Genomic DNA, 23571 nt, shown 5'->3' on the forward strand with positions numbered 1-23571 from the left:
TCCATCGCAATAGAATACGCTCTAAGATGCGGACGTTTTGTAGAAATTGAAATTTTTCTGGCAACGAGTAGAGAAATGAAGGCCAAACAGAAATTTGTATCGTTCTTTATAAATACCATAACGAATGCTTCATTCTTACAATTCTCAAGCAAAATTAAATACAGCAGCCGAAATTCTATTAACATTTATTTCTCTACAGTAAGAAACGTAAACTGTGAGTGAAACAGAGATTTCTTTCAACACCTTTTACGAGCTTTTTTTAACGTTTCATGCGTCCGCAAACTTCAAAGTTGAATTATACAGGAGAAATTGCAAAATACATAGCATTCAATTTTCACAAGAACCAAAGCACCGTGTCTGCGCCGCGAGGTAATGCGCGACAATTTATCGCTCTCGCTCGCATCGATCGAATTTCTTCTTTTCCTAACAACAACAAAATCGTGCTGCAGCCGCTTCGTCAAACGCGCTATTATAAAATATAAACTGAATATCTCCTTCATAAGCGACAAAACTGTACGGCGACAGATCGTTGCCAGTGAGCCCATTGCCTTGTAGCGCAGACACGGTACTTTGCTGAAGTAATACAAGTCGAATAAACAATAATTTAACGATAAGTCAATACCAAGTCGATACTAAAATATTTATCGATCCATACTACATTACTACATTAGTTTATCCGTATAACTTTATTTAGAAAACCAAGTTACATGCACTTATCGTCAAGAGTATAGGGACTTCAGGAAGCCAGGAATTAAGCGATACTGTGGTGACGTTACAGAAAGTGATTTAAAGCAAAAAGAATAACTTTGACGGCGATTGACTGTCTATAGCAGTTAGTGCTACTTTAAGCTATTCGGCTTAGGAAACCCTGGCGATTTCACGCATCGTTCATCATCGCTCGACAACACGCGACACTCGCCACCGCGGTTAAAACTTCGATATTTTCCACTTTGTACAACCTTCGAATCGCGTATGTATGTCGCGCGTCAACGTGTACACTATCGAATCGTTACGGTTCTATTTTCCGATCGTGTACATGTACATGCAGCCGTTCAACATTCAGAATACGTACGCTAGGAAGATGAAATATTAAACCGGCTTGATTTCAGTCCAACGAATATCGCGCGATATATTATATTACAGACGCCTCGAAAGAGCTACTCCTTCTCTACATGTTCCAATTCCTCGCTATCGATTGAACTATATCGACCCCCTCCATATTCATCAACACTGTGCAATGCTTACGTAGAAGGGAAAGCATCGAAGCTCGTGTAAAAAGAATGGACGCGTTTTATCTTTTTAAGAGCATCAGAACTGTCTTCAGTTCGATCGAACTAATATCGTTATCGAAATTTTACAAGCAACAAATCAGAGATTATCGTCGTTAATATATTTTTCTAGCAAAAAGACAATGGTAAGTTTCGCAATGAATAGAATGAATCTTTGCAAGAAAATGTTACAAATTAGGAATCGTGCGATTATGGTGGAGTGAACGTAAGAAAAATTAGGAAACGTATGATGTAAGAAACGCCGCATTAGTAATTTGCCGATATAATTAATTCGTAAACGATCGTTTAAGAGGAACACGATGTCGATGAAAGTAACACGGTAAGCACCAAGTAGCAGGTAGCGAGTCATTAAACCGCAACTATCCACTACTATCGTTGAGATTTTCCTGGCGAACGTGCACTTTGCTTTATTTTTATCAATGTAGGTCAATAACGAAGGATAAAGGATCGACACGCAGGGTCGAGTTGCAAAATTTCACGCGTCAATGAAATCTGTCACAACCTGGAAACGACTTAAACCCTTCTCGGGGTCCTTATCAACCAGATTGTATTTTTTTATCATTGAAAAGACTTTTTCGAGTTTGAGATAGAATTCTCATCGACTCGACGTTTCGTTAGAACTTCACGCTGAGGATTTGCAATTATTGCGCGAAATTGGAGGACACGCGACAAAGTTGACTAGAAACATCGGAACGTAAAAATAATTGTGAAAAATTACGGTTGTCTGAATCAAAATAAATACACGATGATAATTTTTTTTTTCCCACTTGAACGAACATCTGGTGAGATACAATTAATCGATAAAGAAAAGTAATAAGCGAAATACTTCGAAGTGGTAAGATGATCAGATTTGATCGGCAGATTTCGACAGATTGAAAATTAATCGAGAAGCGAAGGGAGGAACTCGAATCGAAACGGAAAGACCGTGATGACGTTTCGAACTCGCCTAGTGACACGTGCGTAATAATCGAGCCTCAGCATCGATTGATCGATAGCTCTCTCGAAAACTAGATTAAAAGCCATCGATAATAGTTTAACTGCGCGTCTCTTGACCTCCTCTGCAGCGCAGAAACCTATTAATATCGAACGAGAAAGTGATTCGAGATAAGCTCATCGGACGATTCAAGAAAAAGATTTCAGATTAGTTTCGAGAGTGTGAGATAGTCTATTTTAAAAGCCATTGATTTTCACTATAAAAACCCGACGGATATCGATTCTGTATCACACATCAAGCTCTGTCATCGACCAAAGTGCAAGCAACTCTCAGGATGCACAGGCTCACCGTGCTTCTCGCTTTCGTTGCCCTAGTGGCCGGTAAGTTAACATGTACACGCTAGTATCAGGACATCTACCTGTTACATTTACTGTAATAAAATACCAAGGAATTTTACTTTATTTAATCTTTTACCTCATAAGTCGACTAAAACAATCGACTATTTTGCGACTCTTGCGCAATAATTTGCGAACTGATAATATCGGTAAATCAACGAGCGACAAGCTGTATATTTTCATGAGTTCGATTAAATGATGTAACGAATGCTATAATTTGGACGTTTATATATCTCCACGTATTATGTACGCTGTATGAGTTTTTGCACTTTCAAATTTACGCGATCGAAGATTAATCCATAAAGACTTCTGCCACGAGCTTCGAAACTCGACTATTTAATTAAATATAATTCTGCCGCGTTACAATTACAGCGCCTTACAGCTTACAGATACTCGCAAAAATTGCGTGATAAGATTTTCTACCTCTTTTCTCAATAGGGATCACATTTGTCACGAGCTCTTCCATCGACAAAGATCAATTACACAGCTCGGTATAGTCTCGCCAAAGCTCTCTGCCTCTGTGTTTCAGGGAACCCGATAACAAACCAGACGGTGCATCACCACTTCGTCCAGCGAATGGACGGTCGCATCGTAGGTGGCGAGGAAACGACCATCGAGGCAGCGCCGTACCAAGTGAGCTTGCAACACAACGGTCGCCACTTCTGCGGAGGTAGCATAATCGCTAAGAACTGGGTGGTAACCGCTGGACATTGCACCGATTTCCCAGCCAGCGGCTACCTCATACGTTCCGGCTCGACCAACGTCAACTCCGGTGGTTCGGTGCACCGAGTTCAGCAAGTGATCAGACATGAAAACTATGGCAGCGATCGTCACGGTATCCCATCGAACGATGTCGCCCTGCTTCGTGTGGTGGACTCTGACGCGTTCCAATTCAACAATGCCAGGAAACCTATATCTCTGTATCAAGGAAATCCCGATGCTCTTGTTAACAAATACGGATTGATCACCGGTTGGGGTACCACCGAATCCGGTCAGCTTCCGCTGCGTCTCCGCAAGGTATCGGTTCCTATAATCTCGAGACCGTCGTGCAACGCAGCGTACAAGGAGGTCGGAGGAATTCCTCAGTGGGAAATTTGTGCTGGAGTTGCGAAGGGAGGCAAAGACTCTTGCCAAGGTGACTCTGGTGGTCCCTTTGTTGTCAATGGCAAACTCGTGGGAATCGTCTCTTGGGGTATGGGCTGCGGAACTGCTAAGTATCCAGGCGTTTACACCGACGTTTCCCACTATGGTTCATGGATCAGGCAACACGCTCGTATCTAACTCGCGAACAACCCTTTTCTGGATTTAAAAAAGTACTCGACGAATCAGTGCACAGGTTGTGTTGATAACGATTCTAGTCGCAGTATACCGTAGATACGGTATACACGTACGTGCAAATTTAAGGACAAATGATACAGATTCGTGAAAAACTCTCTTTCTCTTTATTATTTATTTTTTAAAATTAAACGGAAATTAAACGGAATTTCATATGTAACAGAGAGTAAATTTTCTAATAATACCCATCAGCCATGTAAATAGCGACTGTACAGAAAATAAATGTTGTTTTATTATCATAACCTTGCTTCCTTTTATTCGAGCCGAACAATGTAGCAGATATAATGACCGGTGAAAATACTTGAATCTTTGGAATAGAAGAGCTGATAAATATTAGGTTGTTCGAAAAGTGTCTTTCTTCTACAGACCCGTCTTTTACAACGATGCATCTTTAGACAAACACGAAACCTAATCTGTCGAACGTTGTGATCTTTATTTTGATAGAACAAAATCGATCATACGTAATTCGATAAAATAATATAAAACGGAAAATGTTGTGTATCCATTATTTCCTTATAAAACGAAAGAAACTATTCGGACGACCTAATATACCAGGTGTGTTGACCTACGAAATTTCTGAAAATTGTATCAACTGTATTGAAATACTAACTATCGTGGTGGTTATATTGATAAAATGTTAGATCAATCTGAAAATCTACATGGAAATCACATAAATTTGTTTTCGACAAACATAATGCGTGTAAATGAGACTTTCTTCCTTGTGACATGTAGAAACAGTCAAATCAAATTAATAGAGTTATGCCGACTAGGGTATTAGCCAACTAACCGACTAGGGTTCTGGCCGACTAACCGACCAAGCTTTTGGCCGACCAACCGACTAGGCTTTTGGCCGACTAGCCGACTAACCGATTAATCTGCTTCTAAGAAGCTGACCAGTCGGCCGACTACTCGTCTCTGCTTATCAGGGAAGAAGGAAATGATTGTTTAATATTGCTAATCCAAAGAGAAATTTCCTTATCATTGTTTGTTATATTTATTTTATTACGTGTTGTTTTTTCGTTTGAAAGGCTTGAAGATTTGTGTTATGATAAAATTAAGAAATAATGGTGCCTACTCCCTAATTATTATTTTATAATAATTAAGTTACATATAATCCTCAATTGGTCAACTTATTTAGTTTATTTCAATAAAAACAAATAATTATTTTTTATTTCTTAACGTAACGATTATGTTACATACCTATAAATAAGTATACTACATTACTGTATATTAAAAAATATTCAAATTAGACTGATGACAGTAAAGAAAGGACATTGTATTTTTATTTCTACGCTGTATCAAGCTATGAGTAAATAAAAATCTAAGGCCGATCAATCTTGCCGTCTAGTCATCGCCTAGAAAAGTGGCCGGATAGTCGACTTAATCGATTAGTCGGCCACTAGTCGTTACATCTTACAAATTAGAATATACACAGTCAATCCAGACGATCTACGATAAGATTGCTACTTAAACTTTTAGAATCTTCATCGTATTATGCGTAAAGTCATATCAAGATTAAGTATCAATGTAACTTTCACGATTTTAATACCGCTCACGCGACAAAACCAATAATTTATATAGCGATTTCCATTTGGAGATTAAGTATAAGGTACGTGCATAGATTGTATCTATGACAGAAAGTATTAATTTCGATTAATTTGATCTTTATTTATTTTATTGATCATTACGTGAAAATTTGCATAAATCTAAAATATCGTTAAGAAATTATTAAAACATTTAAATATTACCATCTCGTTTGAAACGTTCCGCGTAAGGATCGTAAACGAAGAATGTGATAAATAGTTTTAAAACGTAATTTTACTTGCTAGTAAAATTAAAGCTGTATTTTTATATCGTAGCGAACTTTTCAAAACTGTCGATTATCGTAATATTAAACATACCTTTGGCCATTTACAAAGGATTCATTTATTTTTAAACTGACGTATCCTTATGAAACGTATAACATAAAAGCATATTTTTTCTTTTCAACTGTATTAGTAATTAATTGCAAGCGACATCGAAATAAAAAAAAAATCAGCAAAAATCCAATTGTCACCTTTATGCCGTATGTTCTTTGTATTCGATATCATAACGATAATCTCGTGCTGGTATAATAAAATTAGATTTTCTTCTTGCCTGTATCTGCTGCATCTTACTCTACCACTATTACGAACAACGCTGTCTATAAACGACTAAACGCAGATTTAGATTTTGAACGGACTTGGAACTTTTTTTATCAAATTAATCTCCAAATTTTTATCGGGATTTAGATTAGAGTTCTATAAATACCAAAATATATTTGTTAATAGACTACAAACGCTTATGCTATCATTTTTATATTATAAATTTAAAATACTTGTTACATAGCGGATAGGACAAGCGTCAAATTTAAATAAATAAAATAAATAAATTTTAATAAATTTACTACTTTCTTTGTTATGCTAATAAAGATGTAAAAAATACACGTCCACGGCCCATAATAATTTACAACGAATATGTATACATCAGCATATGCATGCGTTATTATACCTTTTTAATGAAAAAGCATAAATTAAACGTAAACAGGTAAAACGAAAGCAAAAAATTAAGAAGAAAGCTTACCGTCAAAACGATAAATTTTGATTGATACGACTGATTTCGTACGAAATCCGCGTAAAGTACGGTGGCTTTGCGAATTCTGGTTCTAGCTCTTATCGATGCCACCAATAATACCCTTTGTTCGATATATTTATTGTTTGTGACTCATTTTCATATAAATACACCACAAATCTGGTAGAAAGGCAGACAAACATTGCAACTCCTTGGCAAGCAAGATGTTCGCACAACTGAGTTTACTCGCCTTGTTGGCTGCTGCGACAGGTAAGTTCTTTATTCTCAACCATACCCATTCACTTTTCGCTACTCAAATTCATCTAAAGAAATTGTAACTTAAGATATTCAATAACTCGTTATTTACCGAAATGTTTGATTGACTTTGCGATGCTCGACTCGATCACTTTCTGTTGCTAACGTCTATGTACAAAATTGCAACTGAAAATATTTGGTAAGGTCTTCCAAGCTTTTGATAAAGATATTGGAAATCTAGAAAGTCAACGCTTTTTATAACACCCGGACGCTTTTCTACTTAATTCGGCTATTTATAAAATCCCACGTTATTCGCTAAACGTATTTAAAATCCACTGCTTCAGCCGTGCTCATAAAAATATAAGTACCACGTGTATATAAATATCGCGCAATCTACCTACGGTTTCTTTAATCGCGTTCATAAAAGCGTGAACCTGCATAAATCATTTTAATCGTTTCCCGTATGCTTTAAACCGAAGATAAAATTATTATTCCATCAGCGACCCCGCCGCTGCAAAGACCGATCTTGAACTCCCTATTTCCAACCGGGCAAATCATCGGTGGAACGAACGCAAGGATCGAGGATGTACCACACCAAGTGTCCCTTCAAAGTTCCGGCATCGGCTTCTGCGGCGGTAGCATCATTTCGGACAAATGGGTGATAACAGCTGCTCACTGCATGTCTTATCCACCCGAATGGATCACCGTGAAAGCCGGAACGACGATGAAATCCATTGGCGGAAGCACACACACGGTAGCCGAAGTAATCGTCCATGAGAACTATACGACGAATTGGTACGGAGTACCAATGAACGACGTGGCCGTGCTGCGAGTTTCAAGTCCCTTCGCGTTGGACAAAACGCGTAATCCTATCAAGATCTTCAAACAAGACGAAGAATCCGCCGTAGGAATCATCGCGACAATCACCGGATGGGGTTCGACGAGAGAAGGCGGTAGCACTACCGAGATCCTTAAAACTGTCGATGTACCTATCGTATCGAAGAGCTCCTGTAACGAAGCCTACAAATCATACGGAGGGTTGCCCGAGGGACAAATCTGCGCGGCGATACCAGAAGGAGGAAAAGACGCTTGCCAAGGGGACTCTGGCGGCCCCATGACTATTGGTGGACGTTTGGCTGGCCTAGTGTCCTGGGGTTACGGCTGCGCCAGACCTGGCTACCCTGGTGTTCACACAGAGGTTGCTGCCTTCAGCGATTGGATCGTCTCCAAGACTGGAGTTAAAACGTAAAGTTTCCCGAAACTGGATCTTCCTCTTTTATCTCTAATAAGAGTTATGCGTAAATAACGCACTTGTATGGCACGATAAATTCAATAAAATTTGATTTCTCTCACGAGTATAGAACGCTAGGATCTGCTGGATCCTATTCTGACCTATTACAAGTCATATTTCTTCCTCTTCTTTCCTTTTAGAAAAGTCGCGTGCCCTCGTGACGTTAATAAAGAAACCGCTAAGCTATTCCAAAATATGGATCTAGTCGACATATCGAAGTTAATATACGGTGAACAACTTGGCATCTACAAGTGTTGTCATTCAAGGGATTCGTTAATTCGTTGATCTTGAACTCGTTTGATCGTCGAGCTACAGGTAAGAGAGAATTTATCTGCAGAAAGATTAGAAATTGACAGGCCACAAATTATTCGAAAACTAAGAATCGAAATTGCTAGGTATTTTCTCGCAACGCTTAATAATCGCTATTACCTTGCTATTATCGTCGCACTTGTGGATTATCGAAGCACGTGGATATAGATCTGTCATTTGCATCGATGTGTTATCAATAAATAATAGATATTGTTGCTAATGGAACAATAGTCGACAGTGGCTTGTTTGCTCCGCGCTTGAGTGATTGCATAAAAGAACGGTAAATGATGCTTCCAATTGCTAATTCATCGTTAATTCGTACACAGTGCTAAAACTCACATACTGTTACTACAAATCGAGCAACGTCATCGGATGCTTATGAACATATTGAACTTGGTGCTGTTACTAGTTATATCTCGGTACGCGTAACAAAGCAACCTTTTCGAGCGAACAATTCTCGCGCGCTTCCTACGAATCCGGTTAAAGTCAAAATTAATTCTCCTTTGGTAGAGCCAACGGAGTTTCTGATTCAATCTCGGCTAATGCTCTAACCTTATTCCACTTCGAGGCGGAAACTAAGGTAAAGTGCGACTTTCATTAACAAATTGCATCGTATCGTTGAAACAACATGGAAACGCGACTTCTATGGAATTCCAGGTTGTGCACCGTCGCGACTGGGCGAAAAACCATTAATAAGATTTCGGGAACGTTGGCCAAATAACCCGAAATGTCGTCCTCGACGACAAAAAGCTCGACGTTATCGGTGGATTAACGACGAGGTTGTACAACAGTGCATCGGTATCGCGCAATTAACAGTTGATTTACGTTATCGCGTCAAACGATCGCACTTTGCCAAAGTCCCTTCGATTCTGCCAGCGACCCTGTCGCATCGATACGATTTATTACGTTTTATCTTTAATTCGCACACCTCGCGCGTTCAATATGCTGAAAGGCGCAGATGAAAAACACGACGAATCGCGTTTCGTTTATGAAAGAGCAAATTTTTTAATTCCATATATCGTCAAATAATTCCAGCTCGAAGCTACCTTTTTGATCGAGTTTGGAATGAAATGCGTCATTAATTTAACGTTGCGCTTAAAAACGATAACTCATACCGTGTACCAACTTTTTGTTAGTCGTACGTTCGCAGTAAACCACTTTTATATACATTTTCAGATTAGTCCCAAATTCTATCAGTATGACTACAGTAGTCCTGACTCGTCGCTAATAAAATATCGAAATGTTTTGTTTTATACGAGCCGCTGATCCCACTGGAATTAGTTAACTCCGTGGAAGACAAAATTTTCAAAAAGTGCGGTCGATCACTTTGCTCTACGAGCAATTCGTATAACGCAAACAGCGTAGATTGTAAAATATTTCTGTGGTATATATTCAAATAGCTTCGTGAGCCATGGTACTTGCAATATTTTCAGTTTAAGTGTTACAAAGGGCCTCCGTACATGATATTTTGTCGAGTTTATCGAGGCAGAGAATCCTTTTGTGCAAGATGCGTATTCTTCGCGGCTAAAGGGCTACCGCAGGGAAAATCCAACGTTCAAGGTAAACGTATCGTTTCCTCGCAGGTTAATCGCGACTGACCTCGATCGTATCGTCCTCGTTTGCCAGGTTCGATCGTTAATTCCGCGTTGGCCAAGCAAACGTTCTAAAAATAATTTATCGACTGGGTCCTTGTTCGTGCGTTTGGCTGTTTGCGTTCTTGTCTTCTTTCTCTCGTTCGTCGAACTTTGAACGATCGATCATCCGGATATGCGATAACTGGCAGGTTGACGGATAACGAAATATGCATAGTCAGACAGGTAAGTTGGAACGGTTTGGTCTCGCGAACGGCGGAAACAAAGCGAATTGAGAGATTAAAATATCGCAATTTTCTCCATTCCTGATCCGATTAGCGACTTCATTGAAAGGAGATAGAATTTAGATAGGATTTGCAAAGTTTCATTCTTACTGGCGAAATTCCACTGTGTATCGCTGTGCATACAAAGCGATGAAACGATGCACATGGACGCATATGGACGCACGGTCTGAGGGTGTCGAGTTACCACAAATGCAAATGCACTTACGGTACAATAATACACTGTGCTTTATGACTATAAAACTACCCTAAAATTCTCGGTTCTTGTAGAAGAGAAAATCGAGGAAGAGAGGAATGCTACTGCATTGGTAAAATGTGCGACTAATGTGAAAATGTAATAGGTAGAAATTACAAGATATTTACTGCAAACATATATCTAAGAAAAAGTTAGTATACAGCATGAATAGCCGCCTTAAGTGCGTAATATGTAAGCGCTAAAGATAATGCCACTGAACATTGATGCCTATAATACTTAAAATACTTTTATCACCTCTGTACTTAATTAGAATCCTCCTGTTCTTTGATCATAAAATGATATTAAAATTAGAAAATTATTTTGTAACTTTCACCAAGACGAGATTTACGTAATGAACATGTATAATAATCGAATTAATATTCATCTAATAGTTCACATTTCGTCGACTTTCCTTCTTCACAAACAACTGTCTGCAACCTATTGAGTATGACAAGCCTCAAGTTTTTAAACAAATCTAGTTCTATATTATCCCAAACAAGTTTCTCCGTCAATATTTTTTTCAAACGTTCTTTTCACTTCTACATTTAGCGTAACAGAGTAACTACATTTAGCGTAACAAGTGTCTGCACGTAGCGTACAACTCTACATCCTCCAATATATTTAATAATATAGAAAATATTTCTACTATTGTCACAAAGAAACGTCTAATGAAGATGACGATCAAAATCTACTCTATGGCAATATTTTAGGCCTTACATGGTTCTTTTATGGGAAAATTCAATTATCCCATTGACCGTTAAGCATGATAATTTAGCACGTACCCATACACTTTTAATCGATATTTATAGAAGCTACTCAATATTTATAGGTCGACCGACTTGATATTTATAAAGCCGATAGAAGAGCGTGACATTAAAAAAGGGAAAATAGGGGAAGAAAGAAAACAGAAAAAGAGAGAAGAGAGAAAAAAGGGGGAAACAGTCGCGGAATAACATTTTATGCCGCGAAAATTTGTTCCGTTCGAGAGTTCGGAAAAATATACCGACACCTTTCAACGTTCCTAGCGATGATTATCTTTGATTTACTCTCGTTCCTGGCAGAATCAGAGAAAACAGTAGGGAACAGCAGGTGAAACGTAGTTTGGCCACTCGGAGAGCGCGTGAACTTTTGACCTCGACTCTAGGAACCCGTGCCAACCCCAATCGGACCAGCCTGCTCGAAATATTCCTGTCAACCCTTTAATCACAGTTGCTATCTTAATTTTATTCATACTACATCGTAATCGAATTATTCACGAAAATAAAAATATCTCGCATCGAAAGGTTACCAGAGAATAATAAAGAAGCCTCATTGAAAATAGAACGGAACTGAATTTGCTGGTGAAACGAAGAAATGCAACGATCTAAATGGCTTTCCGTTTCTAGAAAGTGGTTCGTTTTCTCGTATTATCAACAATGCAAAGGCAATCCCCGTTCATAAGGTCATAACATACGTAAGACACCGATAAAGTCGACGAAGCTGTATATGCATAAATGAATATGCATGCAGGCGGGAACATCGACGACTCACTCGAAAGCTTCATCTTTGAAAACGTAATTAACCGCATACGTGCTTAATACCGAAGGAAGCGAGGCCTGCGTGGTTCGAGCGTCCTCGGGCATCCTCGAGCGTCCTCGAGTGTCCTCGAGCGCAGCTCGATCGCATGTTTTATAAAACTACAAATATAAAGCGTGTCCGTCGATCTTCGATACACATACGCTTGTACTATTCGCTCTTTTTCGCAGCTTGTTAACTTGTATCTTACATATCGTTTTCAACGAGACATGCAGAACTTTCCTAGAGCTCTTAGGAAAAATCTACGCTTGAAATAAACCCAACGTACTAAACGTTTCGCAAATAGTACAGATTACGGATTTTTTTGCATTCGCGAGAAAGTGACAGATATAGCTGTGCGTAGGATGTACGTAATTTGCAAAATTATATGAGATATACGATGTAGAAGTCAAAAGAAAAGAAAAATTATAAAGTGAAATTACATCCAAGTGAAATGGAAATATATTAACTTTCCGCTGGCATTCTAAGGTGTCGTTGAAAAATTTTAATGTTGATTTGTAGGTTATGATTACAAAGCTCTATCTAACTGAAAATTAGTGAGATGTTATTTCATGCGTTATTTTAGAGCAAAATTATCACGATCTTTATAAACGTTTTTCTAGAATCTCGTACTAGTAGTTAAAGGTTAAAAATACAAAAATACATAGAATACATATAATTTACGAAAACATGTAAAATATCCAAGGTACAGTTGCTATTCGTTATAACATTCAGTAGATGAACGAATCTTTGTCTAGATTTTAATCTTTTCCTTATTTTCACAACAATAAATGTTTGTATATAAATATCCGCATTTTAATAATATATAATAATATCAAAAATGCTTTTCATACGCACGATGAAAAATCACCTTTCCATTGTACAATGCGAATATTTCGAACACCGAAACCTAACCACTGTAAATAAATATATCTTTTGTAGAATATCATATTCTAATTAGTAATACTAGGAAGAAATCGGTAATATTTCTTTGTCGCGTTTTTTAAGGATAATGTTAAAGAGCGTATATGATTGCCGGTTGCCTTTGAATTCATTTCATCGAAAGTCGAAACAAGTTATAAAAATGCGATACCAAGAAAAGGTGTTGTAACCTAACCCTTCAATGTTTGCTCTATATATCACGATCGTGTTTGTTTCCGATCATTTTAGGTTAATCGTTCGACCGATTTATTCGTAGCAAAGATGTCACAATCGCAACGTTTGGAATTTATCTAGAAGCTAAACATGTTAAAAAAAGCCTAAACAAAGCTCAGCTGATCTTATTTTTGGCACTGAATATTTATCGGACGAAAATGTAATCGTTTTCGAATTTCGAGAACGAAATTGTCTTCAAACTAAGATATCGTTTCGATGAAAAATTCTGCGATGATTCTTTGCATATACATATAATGAACAAAGTATCGCTATATATTGAAGCTTTAAATACTTGCTTAACATTCGATAAACAATTCGATAAGTATCGATCCAATATGGTGGATTAATGGCGAACAAATGGAACGTTTCGATCGAAAGATTCTTCGCATGACAACTGAATTCGATCGAATTAGACGAGACTTACATCGATTAAAGGAAAAAAGAACTAGCTAGTTTCATTTCTAATATATTACGTCGTATATATCACGTATGTACTGTTTCTACGTGCCTAACTTGCCTATCGCACAAAACAGTCAATAAACAGCGTCGAATAACATTAAAAAGACGTTATCGAAAAAAATGTTAAACATCGTCTTCATTTACTACACTAAACATTAACATTCAAAAGTCATGTGTTTACTTAGCAGGTTAAATCAAGAACAAATAATAGGCTCTTTCATCGCGCCCAAACACGCTATATTTTATTCTGCGTTATAAGATATACGCCCTACATTTCAATGTCGAAGAAGACGCAACTAGAGTGAAAAATTCGATATAAAAAGCGATAGGTCATGAGGCAAGTTAATTGTCGATCGAACATCTACAATGGCTACAAAAAGTATTTACGGATTATTGTATTTATTATAATGCTTATATAGTCATTTATTAGATTCAAGTACATTAAAGTGCGTGTCATTTAATAGTATTTTTATATGACTGCAAGAACTTGATACTGTAAAAATGGAATATTTTTTCACAGATCGAAGACTCGTAACGATTATCGATCTATAACAAATGTTCGCGTTTCCGACCAGAAATTCCTCAAAGAATCTCGTTATGTCACTGGCGAATGCATATCTGGCACATGATCAAAAGACTCACCGAAACGATGATCTCTGGTAACGCGTCCGTTTAGATACTCCTCCGCTGATTCGTCAACTCGCTCCGGAAGTTAACTTGACCTTCAATCTGTTGGATCGACAAAGAACCGCACTATGATACTCGAGTAGGGCATCCGAGGTCAGGTCCAAAACAATACACAATTAAGAGAAACGTAAATGGACGTATGCGGCAGATAATCGCGCAGAAAGACGTTAGTAAAGACACGCACCCGACCGCGGTAGCTTTTAGACTGAGGGTTGTTTCGGCGCGACACTACCGCACCGCCACCCCTCGACCAGCCGGCTCACTAGACGTCAGACCGCCGCACCGCCGAACTAACGCGAACCAACCAAACTACAAAACCATTCGATGTTCACTCCTGCCAGCTATTGTTTCGCAAAACGATTGGCTCGAATCAAGCTTTATGAAACTTCTTCGACACCCTTTATAGCTGTCCACGCTTCGTTCCTTTACTTTTTTGTAATTATTAAACTATGTACTTTGCGCGAGCTCTTATGTTTCTTTGAAATCAATTTCTTTTACGTGCCCACACTAAAAAATTGTTGTAATTGCAATTCTTATATAATTTCTTAACAGAATGGGAAAATGATCAAGAAATAAGAAATAATATATGTTGTTCGATATTTATATACATATTCTATTTTTCGATAAATATTTCGATAAGTATTATTACGTCTGTTTTCCACGAACTTACGAAACTAATTTCTAAATAATCGCTCATTTAACCTGTGCGTGTAATCTAACGATAACGTTACCGACCGCCCCTCGCAAACAGTAATTTTACGACCGTTACAACAAATTCTCGTATAATTACGTTAAAAGCGTTTCATTTTCCGATAAGCTTCAGGGATAAATTGGGCAATCGGTGCGTAAAACTCATTTTACGCTGGATAAAGCAAAAACAGTCACGAATAAGCTACGTTCAATATGAACGAACTTCTTTTCTGTGCAATTCCCCTTTTACTGCTCGGATGTAAGTATGCGAATATAGATATATTTTTCAGTATGTCGAACAAGACAGATTAGCATTCCTATTTTCATCACTTCCATTTACAAACTTTTTATACGTGTCTTTTTATACGCTTGTGTCATTTTATATACATACATACATATTTCATTTTTGCACACCAATAAAATAACGTCTTAACTTTATCCCGTACGCAAAATAAATAATAATGATAGACAAATAGAACTTAAAAGACATGCTTCTGACGGGACTTTCGAATATCTGTAGCGAAGACGAGGGGACAAGAGCTGCCAGCGGTAGATCGAATCGTCGATGGAGCACCTATCAATATTACGGAAGTTCCATATATGGTAAATAATTATATCGATCATTAGATCTTTTTTTTCTTAAATTAACTGAAAATATTCATGTATCTGAAAGATTTACATTCACGAACTTATGTTAAACTTATGCAACACGTCTTTCTACGTGTCTTATTATACTAACCTTTATACAATGACAGCACTTTCTCCCATCTGAAATGAATAATAATAAATAATAAAATTCGTTAGAGATAACGAGTAACTGACCAAACAAAACTAATGACGTTATAATGGAATGATTATCTGCAATAGTTATCGTACAGAGCAAATAATGAACATGCATGCGGTGCTGGTATCATCAATAGAGAGTGGGGAGTAACTGCTGCTCACTGTGTCTTTCCGTAAGTAAAAAAACTTTTTCAAATTCGATTTTGAATTTCGTTTTGTGTGTTTAATTTTGATTCGATTGACATAGATTTATCGACAATCCCGAATTTTCGATAACCGTCCGTAGTGGATCTAGCAAATACGATACTGGTGGTGTAATTCACAATGTAACGACACTTACTTACCACGAAAATTACGATGAAGGAAACAACGATTACGATATTGCGGTATTCAAAGTACACCCACCGTTTGAATTTAACAACGCGACACAACCTGTCAAGTTGCCTGAAGACAGTGAAACCGTTGACACAAATTGGGGTTTGATCGCCGGTTGGGGCTACTTCATCGTAAGTTTATTCGTAGAAGGTCTATCCTCTGTTCAATATTAACTTGTTAATCGGGTCATCCCTTGTAACCCAGAAAGAGTTAAATAGCCGATATCTTGGGCATAATAATATTTTTATTCAAGGGCTCTATATTTCTTACGTTGAATTGTAGCAGACAAACAAACTTTTAGGATTTCGATCCTGTATTATCGGAGACTCTGCAATACGTTATAGTGCCGAAAATGAAGAGAGAGAAATGCTTGGCGGACTACAAAGGCAAATTTGAAGTAACAGAGCGGCAGGTTTGTTACGGATTTTCAGAAGGAGGAAAAGATTCGTGCAAGGTAAATCATAATATATTTTATAACAAGCAGAGACATTAACTCTGCTTTGAAGTCTAACTTACTCTGAATATCATTGATCTTTTATAGGGTGATTCTGGTGGTCCATTGGTTAACAAGGGTATCATGATCGGTATAACCTCGTGGGGCCCCGATTGCGGTGGATCACATGAACCTGGCGTTTACACCGACGTTATCGGGCTAGCAGAATGGATTAAAAATAAAACTATGTGATCATTATAAATTGCACATTAATTTTAATAAATTTGCTTCACGATTTCGAAACCGACAGTGGAATCAAAAATTCTAAATCGACCAAGTCATTCATCATCGGCTTTATACAACATCAGTATCATTATTAAATTCAATATTATGAAAAACTTATAAAACTGTATTATTATATTTAACAGTTTTTAACGGTTATTTATACTTATACACTTTCTTTCGGTATGACTAACTCAACAGTTTCTTGATCTTTGGATAATACAAATCTAGCCCTCTTATAGTTCAAAAGATTTGCTTTTCTTTGCGCTGACCACACTTCGTATCCGAGTTTATAGAATTTTGGCAAACGGTCGAAACCTCCAGCATCGGCTAACGCATTGTTGTAATCCCATTGTTTGTCACTTAATTTGTGCGCATATCTTTTCTTCGAGGTTTTTAACTTCGACTCCTCCAGCATAATTGATCTTGTTGGTAAGTTTGCTCTTTTCTCTAACAATGCAAGGAAGTATTGTATCTGGAAAATTTACATCTATATATCCGCTACTCGCATGTTTAATAATATTTAATATAAACGTTTAATATAATATTTAATATATCAATCGTATTACTTGCATGTGAAACATAGGAAATGGAACAACGATAGTAGGCACTCCAACAATACACATTGTAGGATGGTCAATATTAATTAAATGTTTATATAAAGGAGTCACGAAGTTATTATCTACTCGAATTCCACAGTTTTCGTCTAGAAATGGAAAACTGTACCGATACCCCGTACAAAACATAAATACGTCCACTGTAATGGAATTTTGATCTTTTAAAAGAATATTCCCCTCCTCTATCTTTTCCACACCTAACACCTCGATTACGTTTGGTGGTAAGGGGCTATTTAATCTATATGTATTGAAAATATAATACTTTAATTTCTTCACTGAAAATTAATTAAGCAACTATATTCCAAAATTATTGGAAATACCTTTCATTATTATGGCTTAAATATATTCGAAATGCGTGGTTAGCCAAATCAAGAGCGATGTCGACTCCGGAAGCAGCTGCTCCCAAGATTAAAACGCTTTTACCAGAAAAATCTTCTGACTTTCGATATGAATGACTGTGTAGTATCGTACCCGGAAATTTTTCGATTCCTGGTATCATTGGTATGTAAGGATCGAAGTAATGTCTAAATCAAATATAATTAAAACAATATTAATAAAATATAATTGAAAAAGAATTAAATTAAATAAAAACCAAACTTAAACCTATCACGAACCGTTACGATATTTAATATTTATGAAAAACGTACCCATTACAAATCATTATAACGTTAAAGATACTTTCTTTCTCTTCTTTTGTTTTTACGACTTTTGTTCGTACAGCCCATTCTTCTTTGCCTTCGGCTGAAATTTGCAATCGAACGGATTCTACTCGTGTTCCAAACTATAACATTATACCTTTCATAGCAAGTCAATAAAAATTTTCTCACACAACAACGAGACTTATTCCCACTTACCTGAATATGTTTAAGTAAATCAAAATATTCCGCGTAATTCTGCAAATATGTCCGAACTTCCTGATGTGTCACACAACATGGTTCTTCAGCGTTCAATCTCTGGTAATCGGGGAAATTCATAATTTTCGCCGGTAAATTAGTTCTACAATGACAAATCCAATATTCTTTTTTTAATTTTAACAGTTACTCGATAGACATAACATAACGTAAAATAAGTTGAAAAATTAATTAAGTAAATTAAAAATAAGTGCATGAAATTAAACCTTAAGTCTCGATACATGCTCGAATGAACGGGCGAACCATTTTCGTCGACTTCAATTGCCTCTTTGTAAACCCATGTACCGCCGATATCATTTGTTTGCTCGAAAACATTCAATTCGAAATTCAAACTTCGCGCAAAGTGTCTGGCTGCGCAGAGGCCAGCTGCGCCGGCTCCTATTACACATACCTTTCTCTTTTTCATCGATTCAGCCATTTGCAGATTCGTACGTAACCTATGCAATAAAAAACATTGTGTTGATTATCAAAGAAACAAGTATATACATTTATATAAGATGTTTAGACTTTATTTTGGGGTGAACTCAAGTACTTCGTTTCTCTATAAGTATCTATCATAATTTCATATATAATCATTTCAATTTTAAATTGAATTAAATTACTTTTAAAAAGCATACAATTTAAACATTTACATTAAGAAACGAATAAGCGAAGATATTCTTGTATACATCGTTAATTAATAAATTAGTCAAATTTCAAGAGTTATCTTTGTAAGTAATCAGAAACACGAAATAGCTTTTGCTAGATGTTCGATACTTTACAACTTACGCTTTATTATATATTTAAATGAAGATATATCCTGGTACCTAACACAAAGGTTCGCACTTGCGTCAACAAAATTACAGCTTTAGTTTGCTCCTGTCCTATTTTATATCCTTCGAGAAAGACACGAAGAGGAATTTAAACAAAGACGAAACCGGATAAAATAAAAAGCCACATTCTTATCAGCGTAATAATATCACTATTTTGCTCCTGCACTACGCGGTTACGCGCGGTTGACAGATGACTACTTTGATAAAGTTTTTACGAACTGTAAACACAGATATCTTGTTGGAATCTCGTAATTAAACTATTCCAACTGTAGAAGTAAAATATTTATTGCAGTATTTTTTATAACATTACCATGTAAATGATCATAACATTAGTCTTACAGTCTATATTAATGCTCGATATTGAATTCAATTATATCTAGTATTGAGCAATTAATTGTAAAGACTCTATGTTACAACGATATATCTCTGCATATGGTTTTCAGTCGATGTCGCATCAATTAAGTGAGAGTTATCATATAAAAAGTTATCTCTCTTTTTTACTCGTTTATTAGAACTATTGTGTGTGTGTATATATATATATATATATATATGTCGGAGAAAGATTGGAATTATGGGCGTTCGATGAACCTTTACTTACTTTACCATCGCGGATCTAGCTAAGGTTTATTGGTACAAATGTGGTCACTACAAGAGGCTATGGGTAATAGCGGCGATAGGATGGTCGAGATGATAGTAACCACAGATTCAGGTTCGATAACGAATCCACGGTGCACGGGAGGACGAGTATCAACGTAATACATGATTCAAGTAACTCAATCCGTAATTCGTACAATGACTAACTAACTCTCTACTTCTCTAGCTCTCGATCCAAATGAAACTGCCCTTATATACTCCTGTCCCCACTTCTCGGGTCAATCTTTGTTCTTAATAAGGGCCATATAATCATTCCATACCTTTGTCAGGTACACGTCCCTCCCGTGACCGTGGCTACGTCTAGTGACCCGCTATGTCACTTCGAACCCGAACCCATCGTCATGAAGGCCAGATTGAAACATTAGAACTATTTCTTATTTTTTTACTTAAGTGTAGCTATAGTAAAAGTCTGGACTATGGTATTGGGATTCTTCCCAACATTGCAGCCGGGAAATCCCGATATTCTTTTATCTCCGACATACATGTCGGATTAAGATTGGAATTTTGGGCGTTCGATGAACCTTCACTCAAATTTACCATCGCGGATATAGCTGATGTTTATTGGTACAAATGTGGGCACTACAAGAGGCTATAAGTAATAGCGGCGATCGGATGGTCGAGATGTTGATGACAACGAATTCAGGTTCGATAACGAATCCACGGTCCACGGGATGACGAATGCGATGTGATACAAGTATAACTTCATGTACAAGTAAAACTAATCTGCATGAACTCCAAAAAAAAACTCCAAGTGGAACTACCCTTATATATTCCTCTCCCACCTCTCGGATCAATCTTTGTTTTTAAGGAAAGTCATATAATCATTCCATACCTCTGTCAGGTACACAGAGATACCCTCCCGTGACCGTGGCTACGTTCAGTGACCCGCTATGTCACTTAGAGCCCAAGCCCATCGTCATAAAGCCGAATTGGAACATTAAAACTATTTCTTATTTTTATTACTTAAGTGTAGCTATAGTAAAAGTCTGGACCAGGATATTGGGGTTTTTCCCAACATTCCAAAAGGGAAGTCCCGATGTCCTTTCATCTCCGACATATATACCAACTGGGAACTCTCTAGCTCGCACAAGATAGATAAAATTTACTTTAAATAACTATATCTGTCGCAAATTACTTTCATTCACATACCGAATAAAACAAACAAATATTAATCCGGTATAAACAACATTAAAACAATCGATTAGTTTGACGTTCGTTAGACACAAATTCAAGAAATTTTGCGTTATGCCTTGTTCAGATTAATCGAGCTGTTTATCGATATAATCATAACAGTCGTGTACCATTTCGTATAACGCATACATGATATATTTATAGAAATTCTCTGCGACAGGTGTTGAAGTACATTTGTGAGCCACTGTATGTATGTAAAATTATAATTATAATTATAAACATAATAGAAATATTGTATATAGAAAATATGACAGAATATAAAATACAGAAAAAGTAGAAGTTTGGGGGAACCAATATCAGCAAGTACGAAACTGTAAATAGCAGGTCAAGGAAAGAACCTCAACTTCATTTGAAACTTGCAAGCATATTTCATGTCAGATCAAGTAACATAACAGTCAAATAACTTGATTAATGAGTATAAACGAAGAAACTTGGAAAAATATTTCAAGAGAACCAAGTAAATGAAATTTTATGCCGATGAAGAATTTCGAATTACTTTAGATTCCTAGAAAATTCAAGTGACTTGATAAATCTGAGCAAGGCTTTAAGGTCGCTAAATAAAGCTAATAGAAGGGAGACAAAGCAAACGATCGTAGTAACAGGTAATTTGAGAAGCACAAGGTGGTAATACGCTGTTGAATCGTGCAGCAATTTGGCGCGGGTGACGTGGAAGTAGAAATCAGTAGCACGAATGTAGAAGTAGAAATCGACCGAGGCGCACTGCCTTTGTACGAAAACTTCGTAATTCCATTTTTTTCTCAACGAACGTTTTCCTTAATGTTATCTCTAGATTCAAATTGACTCCCTCATTTTCTCCTTAATCAACTACTTCGGCAAATTTCTACATCTAATAGTCCACTTAATTATATCAATCTATTTTCAAATTCAAGAAATGCTAGTACGAGTCTGTTCCGAGCGCTCATCACTGTCAAAATGTCTACTCATATGCACCACATTTGGAAAGCGGCTATGTTTTACTGTTATGTTACTTAGTTGCGTGTAATCAACTCGTTTGTTGCATTCTGAGACGAATTTTAAAGATCTATAAGATCGCACTCCTATTTCAAAAACATTCTTGCATGTCACTCGTTTCACTATCTTAATTTCTGTCAAACTTTTCCTCGCGTAAATCGTCGAATCAAACTCTCTATCGTAAGAAGTACGAGCGTGAAACCCGTAACAATTTTTATTGCACAAACACGCTTACTCAATTATAAGAATGCGTAGATATCCTAATACCTTGGATCGTTACTTGTATATATATCAACTGTTATATCACTTACACTCTGAATTCAATTTCTTGAACTTAACAACGAATAAATTCACTTACAATTCTTTATCTATGTAAATCATTCTATTTCCTATCTTTGTTAATAAAATATGAATTCGTTATTTTTTCTTCGCAAGAACGACCGTCTTGTGTTTCTTAAAGATCAGCCACGAAATCGATTGCTGACGAAAAGGCTTAGTGTATATATGTATATCTATGTACGTTGTATATGTGTAAAATAAACTCAATCTAAGATGAATAAACACACAGATGCGTAAAATCGATCGAATACATACAATAAGGTTTAGAAGTAAAAAAAAAATGCTCTGTTGTGAAATCATAAACGAGAATTTCTTTGTATACCGCTTACATAAAAAGCTTTATATTACACAATAAACGTTCGAGATGTTGATTCTTCAATTCCTTCTGAAATGTAAGTTTCGGAATAAAGGTAAAATTCGGAATATTTCTGATCGAAATTAAAATAGATATAAATATTTAATAAATATTTTTGTAGTGTAACCGATTAGTACGTTTCATCTAAATCAGAAAATAAAATGTAGTATTAATTTCTTTCGTTTGAAAAACAATTTTTAGCAAACTTCGTTTCTTAATGTAAAATAATCTCATTTTCCGATTTCTTTCCCTTTTACTTGTTCTCAGTCTATTGATTTCTTATGTGTAGAAGTATGCGCCTGCATGTCAGGTTGCGACTCAATGTTAAACATATTGGTAATAACGAAATTCTTGTAATGGATACAAATTAAAAAAAAATCATAACAAACAGTTTCCTGTGCTTAACACTGTACGTACAATGATTAAGAACGAAAGAAGCATTCGGCAAAAAACAAGAAATAAAGAGAAAAACAATCCTAACGGTGACTATTCGCACAAATCGAAACAATAAAGTCGATTCCGACCCTCTTTACATTACATCATATTTTAATCGTCGTAGTATAAATATTTTCAATCGAATATACAACGCACACGACAATGGCTTCGTTCTCTTTTCTCTTCTGTTTGTTAATTCTTTGCAATAATTCCCACGTACAATGCACACGTGCTTGATGATTAAAAAATTCATTAGCCCTATATAAAATTCCCATATAGTCACTGCTGGAACTTGCGCTATCGATCCCCCGTTCGTTTATAGGTAAACGAATCTCCGTTCTACTTCCGTAGTTTCGTATTTT

The 23571-nt window shown here is 36.7% G+C and overlaps 5 protein-coding genes across 24 annotated transcripts in view; 3 read left to right on the forward strand and 2 right to left on the reverse strand.

The window, feature by feature from the left end:
- The window catches only part of pHCl-1 (pH-sensitive chloride channel 1), a 91557-nt gene extending 76843 nt beyond the window's left edge, over positions 1-14714 (reverse strand). For 2 of the 16 annotated variants that reach the window (XM_069121970.1, XM_069121967.1), the window contains exon 1: positions 14316-14706. The gene's annotated coding sequence lies outside the window, so the exon portion shown is untranslated. Of the gene's footprint in view, positions 1-14315 lie in introns of all 16 variants that reach the window. The other 14 variants (XM_069121973.1, XM_069121972.1, XM_069121975.1 and 11 more) reach the window with 11 other exon arrangements.
- On the forward strand, positions 2484-4034 carry LOC138184221 (trypsin beta). The gene is made up of 2 exons (XM_069121988.1): positions 2484-2603; positions 3148-4034. Exons 1-2 carry the CDS (start codon positions 2558-2560, stop codon positions 3897-3899), a joined length of 798 nt encoding a protein of 265 aa, XP_068978089.1. The 5' UTR covers positions 2484-2557; the 3' UTR covers positions 3900-4034.
- On the forward strand, positions 6641-8047 carry LOC138184223 (trypsin-1). Its single transcript, XM_069121989.1, has 2 exons — positions 6641-6812; positions 7298-8047. The coding sequence occupies exons 1-2, from the start codon at positions 6767-6769 to the stop codon at positions 8044-8046; spliced, it is 795 nt and encodes a 264-aa protein (XP_068978090.1). The 5' UTR covers positions 6641-6766; the 3' UTR covers position 8047.
- Positions 14715-15199: 485 nt separating the features above from the next.
- Positions 15200-17053, forward strand: LOC138184224 (trypsin-7). Its single transcript, XM_069121990.1, has 6 exons — positions 15200-15309; positions 15571-15653; positions 15918-16006; positions 16081-16339; positions 16510-16662; positions 16750-17053. The coding sequence occupies exons 1-6, from the start codon at positions 15264-15266 to the stop codon at positions 16891-16893; spliced, it is 774 nt and encodes a 257-aa protein (XP_068978091.1). The 5' UTR covers positions 15200-15263; the 3' UTR covers positions 16894-17053.
- LOC138184220 (uncharacterized) lies at positions 16897-23530 on the reverse strand. Of its 5 annotated transcripts, XM_069121986.1 has the most exons (8): positions 19574-19817; positions 19220-19481; positions 18658-18888; positions 18395-18536; positions 18188-18321; positions 17861-18064; positions 17493-17778; positions 16897-17398 (listed from the first exon to the last, which is right to left on the reverse strand). In XM_069121986.1, exons 3-8 carry the CDS (start codon positions 18867-18869, stop codon positions 17090-17092), a joined length of 1287 nt encoding a protein of 428 aa, XP_068978087.1. In that variant the 5' UTR covers positions 18870-18888; positions 19220-19481; positions 19574-19817; the 3' UTR covers positions 16897-17089. The 5 variants fall into 5 exon arrangements, with proteins under 5 accessions (XP_068978087.1, XP_068978085.1, XP_068978088.1 ...); XM_069121984.1 differs by lacking the exons at positions 19220-19481; positions 19574-19817 and adding an exon at positions 22439-23530; XM_069121987.1 differs by lacking the exons at positions 19220-19481; positions 19574-19817 and adding an exon at positions 22316-23530.
- Between the last annotated feature and the right edge of the window lie 41 nt (positions 23531-23571).

This window comes from Bombus flavifrons, chromosome 10 (genome assembly GCF_040668555.2).
Source record: "Bombus flavifrons isolate JBK064 chromosome 10, iyBomFlav1_principal, whole genome shotgun sequence".
Classification (NCBI taxonomy): Eukaryota; Metazoa; Arthropoda; class Insecta; order Hymenoptera; family Apidae; genus Bombus; species Bombus flavifrons.

What these genes read in the sequence shown, in the direction of transcription:
- LOC138184223 (XM_069121989.1), top strand. Translation starts at nt 6,767, where the DNA reads ATGTTCGCACAACTGAGTTTACTCGCCTTGTTGGCTGCTGCGACAG. An exon ending in CTTGTTGGCTGCTGCGACAG is followed by an intron (nt 6,813 to 7,297) that starts GTAAGTTCTTTA and finishes TTATTCCATCAG; the next exon opens with CGACCCCGCCGCTGCAAAGA.
- LOC138184220 (XM_069121983.1), bottom strand. Translation starts at nt 19,121, where the DNA reads ATGTATACAAGAATATCTTCGCTTATTCGTTTCTTAAT. An exon ending in TCGCTTATTCGTTTCTTAAT is followed by an intron (nt 18,889 to 19,083) that starts GTAAATGTTTAA and finishes TTTATTGCATAG; the next exon opens with GTTACGTACGAATCTGCAAA. An exon ending in TTCCTATGTTTCACATGCAA is followed by an intron (nt 17,399 to 17,492) that starts GTAATACGATTG and finishes TAAATTTTCCAG; the next exon opens with ATACAATACTTCCTTGCATT.
- LOC138184224 (XM_069121990.1), top strand. Translation starts at nt 15,264, where the DNA reads ATGAACGAACTTCTTTTCTGTGCAATTCCCCTTTTACTGCTCGGAT. An exon ending in GCTGCTCACTGTGTCTTTCC is followed by an intron (nt 16,007 to 16,080) that starts GTAAGTAAAAAA and finishes CGATTGACATAG; the next exon opens with ATTTATCGACAATCCCGAAT. An exon ending in CCGGTTGGGGCTACTTCATC is followed by an intron (nt 16,340 to 16,509) that starts GTAAGTTTATTC and finishes ACAAACTTTTAG; the next exon opens with GATTTCGATCCTGTATTATC.
- LOC138184221 (XM_069121988.1), top strand. Translation starts at nt 2,558, where the DNA reads ATGCACAGGCTCACCGTGCTTCTCGCTTTCGTTGCCCTAGTGGCCG. An exon ending in TTTCGTTGCCCTAGTGGCCG is followed by an intron (nt 2,604 to 3,147) that starts GTAAGTTAACAT and finishes TCTGTGTTTCAG; the next exon opens with GGAACCCGATAACAAACCAG.